We start from the raw sequence: 8,011 nt of genomic DNA, 5'->3' as shown, positions 1-8,011 counted from the left end.
GGACAGAGCACGAGCAGGGGAGGGCCAGAGAGGAAGGAGACACAGAAACTGAAGCAGGCTCCAGGCTCTGAGCTGTCATCAGATGCTTAACCGACTGAGCCGCCCAGGGTCCCCACAGTCCATTTTCTAAATAGGGGATATACGTGGGATATATGAGAATATGTGTGGAATGTAGGCGTGGGGGAGTCGTCCCAGCTGGATACAGCACAAAGCTGCTAGAATTTGAATCAAAGACCAACTTCCTCCCTCCTTCCACATGCTCTTCCATCCAAACCACTACTTTCATTCATTTCTCCCACACCAAAACCTAGACCTGGCTTACAGCTGTCTAAGGACACTCAAGATAATCAAATGAAAACATCTTTATAATGCACTCGGTTCTGGTTTTCCATGGCCAGGAACAACAGTGTCCGTCTAGAGCCTTCTGGGCTCGACTTTAAAGGAATATTATTGCATTCCTCCAGAAATCCTTGCAGATGATAGGTAGAAAACACCTAGTCTGTGCACTGTGCTCAACTACACCGGGACAAGAGTGCAGGACACTTTCACTTCCTGACCCAGGAGGAGATTTCTTTGGTTTGTCCATGATCCAAAAGGAACTTCTCAGAGCAATTATCTATTTGAGATTTTGCTCACACCCCTAAGGGACACCATCTGTGGGCCTGGCCACTGTCAACATCCAGTTTCATTGTGATCAGCTGCGCAGAAGGCATCACACTGACCAGAGACACCAAGCCAGCCTGGCTCAGGATGTCTCCATTGTAGGGCTCCCCCTGGAGCCACACTGCCTCACCCTCCTTTGATTTGTTCTGCTCCTCTTAGGGGACCCTTCCCTGCCTTCCCACTGGGACTGTCGCTGCTAGACAGTCACCTATGGGTGGGACGTGTCCTGCCTCTCCTAGTGTCCTCACTGCCAACACAGGGCCCTTCCGAGAGTGAGCAGAGCTCAGCGAATGTCCGGCCACAAATGTCCCAGTGAGCTGGGGACCTCTGCTCAGATCGAGTGTCTCCTCCTTTCTTGGAGACCCAAGCAAAGGCAGGCACACATCTCTATGTCCCTCGTCCAGAATGACAGACGACAAGGGACAAGAAGCAAGAACGAACATCTTTTATTGCTCCATGCCCTGAAACCATCCGTTTACTGCCAAGGTCTTCACGTTTGCAAGACATCCCTGTCTGTGCCCAGCCCAGGCACCGCGATTCCCTTCTGGATCCCGAACGAGGACGGAAGGGTTCCCAGCTCGTTGCACCAAACGGCACAACTCTGACTCTTGAACACCTGTGGCGTGGGTGCCACTCCCACACTGAGCCCGAAGCTCACGAAACCTTCTATGACAAGGAACAACATCTGAAAACTTCCTCGAGGAAACAAAGATCGATTTCCGAGGCCACGTAGACAGAGAACAAGAACCCACCCAAACGTGCGCTTGGCCCGCTTTCCCCCAAGCCGCCCTGGCCCTCCACTACTCACAACGCCCAGCGCCCGCTCTGCTCGCACTCGCAGGGGAGAAGTGGCCTGGCTTCGTGCCCCGCAGGAGAAGCTGCTCGACCCCAGGTGGGAACGGGCCCGGCTGCCCCTCGGGCTCAGGCCCGCTCTTCCTCATGGCTCACAGCCTCTTCGGACAGACACGGAGACCCGGGCTGCCTGCTGTTGACCGCGAGGATGTGCTGCAGCACTTGCACGCCGCTGCTTTCTGCGTGGGCCCTGGGACCCCACAGGAACTCGTAGCGTGTGGGCTCGCTGCCGGGCACCTGCCGGTACTCCAGGTACCCTTCCTGCACCCAGACTTCGGTCAGCAGCTCCCTGGGCTCCCCATAGAATACGTGCTCCCTGCCGGCATACACCCCCATGACCCCCAGCGCTTCCCACACCGCCTCCTCAGGGGCACGGTCGTCCTCCAGGAGGATCACCCACAGGACCAGCACCAGGAGGCTGGTCTTGGGCATGCCGTCCCTACCACTCGGCGTCCCATCGCAGCTGAGGCCCAGGATGCTGACCAGGACGTAGGAGCGCTCGCGGGGGTCCACTTCCTTCACGTCGACTCCAAAGACCAGCTGCAGATACTCGCAGGCTCGGCGGAAGATCACGGGGAAGCTGTCTTGGTCATCTTGGCTAACCGCCGCCAGCATCTCCGCCCATGTGGTCGGCTGCTTGGTGCGATACTTGAGGAGCAGAAGCAGCACCAGGCCGGCCACCTTCACGCGGAGCGCATCTGGGAGCGAGGCCTGGGCCCCTGCCGGGGCCCCCCAGGTGCTCGACCCCTCCTCATCGGGGCGGCTGGAGCCCTGGTGGGACTGGCTCCCCGAAGCGCCTGCCATGGCACTGGGGGAGGGGCAGGAGCTCCGAGGGCTCTGGGGAGGACTCGGGGACCCGGCAGCAGCAGACCCCTCCTCCAGGGGGACCAGAAGGAGGACAGAGCAGGAGGAAGACAGGGAGGAAGGAGAGGAGGAGGAGGGAGATGGGTACCCCCCCTCCTCCTCCTCTGCTTTCTCCTCCTCCAACTCCTCCTCTTCCTCCGAATCCACCTCCAACTCCACCTCCAACTCCTCCTCTTCCAACTCCTCTTCCTTCAACTCCACCTCCTCCACCTCCTCCTCCTCCACATCCACCTCCTCCACCTCCTCCACCTCCACCTCCTCCTTCTTCAACTCCACCTCCTCCTTCTTCAACTCCACCTCCTCCACCTCCCTGTCCTCAGGCTCTGGCAGCGGTGCATCCCGTGGCAGCGGGACCTCTCTTGGCTCCTCCTTAGGCTTGCAGAACACACTCCTCTCACCCAGGGGCATGATGGTCGCCAGACCCTGAACACAGAAGAGGGGTGGCTCCTCAGGAGGAGGCCCAGCCCACAGAGCACGAGCTCCCAGGCCTGAGAGCGGGGCCGCGTGGGGGTTGGGGGCCGAGGGGTCCCCTCTGGGGTGGGATGGGCGAGCCCCCGGCCCCACGCGCGGAGCACGCACCTCGCCTGGACAACCGACTGGCACGCGGCCGCGCCTCCTCCTCTGCTCTGTGACCTCAGGACTCCTGCCTCAGACCAAGGCCTCAACTGCAGAGCTCGCAGAGCCCCTGGAAGAGGGAGGGACGGACGGAGGCAGGGAGGGGGGAGGGAGGGGGCGCCTCAGGGTCTCAGGGTGGGTGCAGACCGCGAGCACCGCCCCGGGCCCCCACCCCCCACTGCGGCCAGGAGATTCTGGCCAGGACTCTGGGCGGCCCCGCCCCGGGAGCCCCCACCCCCCACCCGCGCTCCCCCTTCCAGCCTGGGCCTGCCCCTTCTGGGCCTCCGCTGACAGCCAGAGCGGACCCAAGCGGCAGGGCAGGCCTGGGCCCTACGCAGGTGTCCTGGGCTGGGAGGCAGCGCCTCCTCTCTCCCCTGCACCCCGGCCAGGGCCCGGGATCCTGCCTCGGCTGACCGGGGTCCAGCCCCGCACACCAAGGCCCTCCCTTCGCCCAGACCCACCGCGGGGGCGGCTTTCCGAGGGCGGCCCGGGGGTTGGGGTCCAAGGGGCCTCCGGCCGTCCTCCCGCAGGGCTCTCCCGGGGAGCCCCGGGCCCGCTGCCTCCCACCAGAACCCTCACGGCCCGGCGAGGTCCGGGCCAAGGCGGCTGGCGTCGCACGAGGCGACCAAGTCCGGGGAGGCCCGGGGCCCATGGCGGGGGGCGGGGGGGGGGCTCACGTGGCTTCCTTGGGGTCCCTCAGCCCTATCCTCTCGTCCCCATCCGGACTCCCTGGGCGGCCTGGGCCTCGGGCTCTGCCGCCTGACGCCGGCTCCTCGCGCGCAACCAGCTCTCAGTCGGGCTGGGACCCAGAGCCCGAGTCCGCCCACGCCTCACGCCCTGGTCACAGTCGTCGTGGTCGCGCCACCCTGCGGCCTCCACCGCCGCCCCCACCGCCGGACTCATTCCCCTCTGGGTCCCGGCTCCCTCGCTCCTCCCTCTGGGCCTCACCTCGAGGCCCAAGAGGCTCTGCGCCCTTCCCGCGCCTGACCGGCGCGAGGCGCGGCCGGAAGACACCGAGGCCGATGCCGACGCCGACGCCAAGGCCCCCTCGCCCCGCCCCGCCAGTCTCTTGAGACCCGGATGCGGAAGTCCAGACACCCCGCGGGGCCTCATTCCCACTAGGGGCTTCCCTAGGCTGCCGCTAGGGGTCGCCTTCCGGGCCGGGGCCTGCGTTCTGGGGGCCAGAGTCCCTCCCTGGGTGTTCCCTCCCTGGCCTCCTGCACCCGGGGATGGGCTGTGCGCGTGGCCGCTGACCATGGGAACTCGTGCCCCTCAGACCGGCGTCCAAAGGTCTCTGGGACGCACCGCCCAGGCTCAGTGACGGGGCGCCCGCCACCTCTGGCCACCCGATGCGGGGGCTCCGCGGGCCTGATGCACGGACTGACTTCGTAGCTCTGGGCTGGGGTGGACCTGGTCTCCTGACAGCACCTGGGCCCTCCTCCCATCTGCCCACCGGAGCGGCTGCTCCGTACAGACAGCGGGTCTTCGGTTCTCCCCAGCTCACCCATCCGACCCCCCTCCCCCGTCCAGGTGATCCGAGACCCGGATGCCCAAGTCCAGCCTCGCCCAGTGTCCCCATCCCTCCCGGGGGCCTGCGCGGACTGACTCTGTTGTGGGGTCCAGGCTCCTTTGCCTGCAGGTCCCTCTGTTCCTCATTAGGAATCGCCCCGGGACACGGGCCCTGCCCTCTGCCCACCTGAGGTGTCCCAGCCACCCCGCCCCCTGCGCCTCCTCCGGTGTCTCTGAGACCAGGCTGCGGAAGTCTGGCGCGACTCTCCTCCGCGAGTCCCCATGCCTCCCAAGGGCCCTTCTCAGAAGGCCTGAGGTCTTGAACTTTGGGACGTCCCCTCTGTCCTGGGGACCCGAGTCCCTCAGTCCTCCCTCTGACCCCCACCTGGACACCGTGGCCCCGTCCTGTGTCCCTGCCCTTTCCTGACCTAGGATCCTGTCCCTCACCCCAAGGTCCTCAGCTTCCTCAGATCCCCGAGGCACAGTGGAGTGGACGGGGCCTGCGGCCACCCTCTACACGTACCCCGGCACCGCGGCCCAGGCTGATCGCCTCTCCCCGGGCGGGATGGGCCCTGCGGATCTCCATGAAGTCCCGACACCTGCTGCAGAAGAGCCTGGGCCCGTCCCCCCTATTATTCCTGCCGCCCCACCACACACACTTCCGACTTTTCTCTCTTGCAACTGTTCCTGCTGGTTACTTGGTCCTGCTCAGATAGGCCTGAACAAAGCCTCCTGTTTTCTTGCTCCTAGGACAAGTTGTCCTCAGAGGAGTGTCTCAGTTGGTAGCCCCCCTTCGATTCCTCCCCCCTCTCTTCTTGCTTTGGTCTCTTCTAGCTGTTCTTGCTGGTTGGTTGGTTCTGCACCGACAGGGCCCCAACAAAGTGTTCTATTTTCTTGACCCCATGTCAAGTTGTCCTCAGAGTAGGGACTCAGTTGGCAGCCCCCCTATTACTCCTGCCCCCTCCCACTTACCGGTTTGGTCTCTTCCAACGATTCCTGATGTGTAGTTGGTCCTGCTCAACAGGCCCCAATAAAGAGTCCTGTTTTCTTGCCCCCTGGGTCAAGTAGTGTTCTGAGTAGGGTCTCAGTTACTAGGCCCCTTTCATTCCTGCTCACCACACTTCCTGCTTTGGTCTCTTCCAACTCTTCCTGCTGGTTAGATGGTCCTACTCAGATTGGCTCCAAAAAAGAGTCTTAATTTACTTGCCCGCTTTGTCCAGTTGTTCTCAGAGTATGGTCTCAGCTGGTAGCCCCCCTTTTATTCCTGCCCCCCAATTCTTGCTTTGGCCTCTTCCAACTGTTCCCACTGCTTAGTTGGTCCTGCTCAGATTGGCCCCCAAAGAGTCCTATTATCTTGCCTCCAGGTTAAGTTGTCCTCAGAATTGGGTCCCATTTGGCAGCCCCCCTCTTATCCCCCCCATCCCTGTTTGGTTCTCTTCCAAAGGCTCCTGCTGGTTATTTGCTCCTGCTCAGATAGGACCAAACAAACAGTCTTGTTTTCTTACCATCTAGATCAAGTTGTCCCCAGAGTAGGGTCTTACTTGGTAGCCCCCCTTTTTTTTCCTGCCCTCCCACTCTGTCTACTTTGGTCTCTTCCAACGGTTCCTGCTTGTTACTTGGCCCTGCTCAGATAGGGCCCAGCAAAGAGTCCTATTTTCTTTCCCCCAGGTCAAGTGGTCATCAGAGTAGGGAGTCGGTTGGTGCCCCCCCCTTTTATTCCTATTGCCCACCCCACACTTCCTGCTTCGGTCTTTTCAACCTGTTCCTGCTGGTTAGTTGGTCCTGCTCAGATAGGCCCCAACTACGAGTCCTATTTTTATTCCACTAGGTCAAGTTGACCTCAGAGTAGGATTTCAGGTGGTAGCCTCCCCTTTTATTCCTGCCTCCCCCTTCCTGCTTTGGTCTCTTCCAACTGTTCCTATAGGTTAGTTTGTCCTGCTTGTATGTGTCACAAAAAAGAATCCTATTTTCCTGCCCCTAGGACAAGTTGTCCTCACAGTTGTGTTTAATTTGGCACCCCCCTTTTGTACCTGCTGACCACGCCCCCCCCCCCACACACTTCCTGGTTTGGTCTCTTTCAACTGCTCCTGCTGATTAGTTGGTCTTGTTCAGGTAGGGCCCAGCAAAAAGTCCTGTTTTCTTGGTCCCAGCTCAAGTTGTCCTCAGAGTTGGGTTTAAGTTTGTAGGCCCCGTTTTATTGCTCCCCCCCCACCCACACTTCTCACGTTGGTCTCTTTCATCTCTTCCTGCTGGTTAGTTGGCCCTGCTCAGATAGGCTGCACCATGATTCCTGTTTTCTTTCCCCCCAGGTCAAGTTGTCTCCAGAGGAGGGTCCCAGGTGGTAGCCTCCTCTCTGATTTCTGCCCCCCACCCACACACACTTACTGCTTGGGTCTATTCCAAATGTTCCTGCTTGTTGGTTGGTCTTGCTCAGATAGGCCCCAATAAAAAATCCTGTTTTTTTGTGCCCAGGACAAGTTGTCCTCTGAGTAGGGGCTCAGTTGGTAGTACCCCTTTTATTCCTGCCCCCCACATACTTTCCGCTTTGGTCTCTTCCATCTGTTCCTGGTGGTTACTTGGTCTTGCTTATATAGCCCTCAACAAAGAGTCCTGTGTTCTTGCCTCCAGGTCAAGTTGTCCTCAGACTAGGGTTTCAGTTGGTACCCCCTTTTATTCCTGCTCCTCCCCCTCCCCACACACACACTTCCTGCTTCCGACTCTTCCTACTGTTCCTCCTGGTTAGTTGGTCCTGCTCAGATAGGCCCCAACAGAGTCATTTTCTTGCCGCCAGGTCAAATTGTCCAGAGTCGGGTTTCAACTGTTAGCCCCACTTTTTTTCCTGACCCCAACACACTTCCAGGTTTGGTCTCTTCCAACTGTTACTGCGAGTTAGTTGGTCCTGCTCACATAGGTCCCACCAAGAGTATTGTTTGTTTTATTGCTCCCTAGGTCAAGTTGTCCCCAGAGTAGGGTCTCAGTTGTTAGCCCCCCTTTATTCCTGCCCCCACCCAATTCCCCCTTTGGTCTCTTCCAACAGTTCCTGCTGCTTAGTTGGTCCTGCTTAGATAGGCCCCATCAAAGAGTCGTATTTTCTTGTCCCCTAAGTCAAGTTGTCCTCAGAGTCGGGTCTCAGTTTGTAGCTCCCATCTTATTCACCGCCCCCCCCAACACACACTTCCCACTTAGGTCTCTTCTAACTGTTCCTCCTAGTTAGATGTCCTGCTCAGATAGGCCCCAACAAAGAGTCCCGTTTACTTGCCCTAGGTTTTCTTGCGTGCCCCACACTTCTGTCTTTGGTCTCTTCCCACTCTTCCTCCTGGTTAGTTGGTCCTGCTCAGATAGTGTGCAACCAAGACTCCTGTTTTTTGCCCCCTACATCAAGTTGTCCTCAGAGTGGTGTCTCACTTGGTAGCCCATTATTACTGCCCCACCTTCACTTCCCGTTTTGTGTCTTCCAATTACTCTTGCTGGTTAGTAGGTCCTGCTGTGAGAGACCCCAACACAAAGT

General features: G+C 59.7%; 1 protein-coding gene and 1 long non-coding RNA gene across 3 annotated transcripts; both read right to left on the bottom strand.

Moving 5' to 3' along the window:
• Positions 1–1,093: 1,093 nt before the first annotated feature.
• LOC128311469 (melanoma-associated antigen 9-like) lies at positions 1,094–2,413 on the bottom strand. Its single transcript, XM_053201833.1, has 2 exons — positions 1,472–2,413; positions 1,094–1,329 (listed from the first exon to the last, which is right to left on the bottom strand). Exon 1 carries the CDS (start codon positions 2,317–2,319, stop codon positions 1,585–1,587), a length of 735 nt encoding a protein of 244 aa, XP_053057808.1. The 5' UTR covers positions 2,320–2,413; the 3' UTR covers positions 1,094–1,329; positions 1,472–1,584.
• A 190-nt stretch (positions 2,414–2,603) lies between these two features.
• Positions 2,604–5,786, bottom strand: LOC128311470 (uncharacterized). Of its 2 annotated transcripts, none has more exons than XR_008289901.1 (3): positions 5,476–5,786; positions 2,959–3,064; positions 2,604–2,802 (listed from the first exon to the last, which is right to left on the bottom strand). It is a non-coding gene; the product is annotated as an uncharacterized LOC128311470 (long non-coding RNA). The 2 variants fall into 2 exon arrangements; XR_008289900.1 differs by lacking the exon at positions 5,476–5,786 and adding an exon at positions 3,672–3,941.
• Positions 5,787–8,011: the final 2,225 nt, after the last annotated feature.

The sequence above is a fragment of the Acinonyx jubatus genome, chromosome X (genome assembly GCF_027475565.1).
Source record: "Acinonyx jubatus isolate Ajub_Pintada_27869175 chromosome X, VMU_Ajub_asm_v1.0, whole genome shotgun sequence".
In the NCBI taxonomy this organism is placed as follows: domain Eukaryota; kingdom Metazoa; phylum Chordata; class Mammalia; order Carnivora; family Felidae; genus Acinonyx; species Acinonyx jubatus.
This window is presented reverse-complemented; position numbering and strand designations above follow the sequence as displayed.

Bases quoted from the DNA above. Each gene is read 5' to 3' on its own strand.
- LOC128311469 (XM_053201833.1), bottom strand. From the start codon at position 2,319: ATGGCAGGCGCTTCGGGGAGCCAGTCCCACCAGGGCTCCAGCCGCCCC.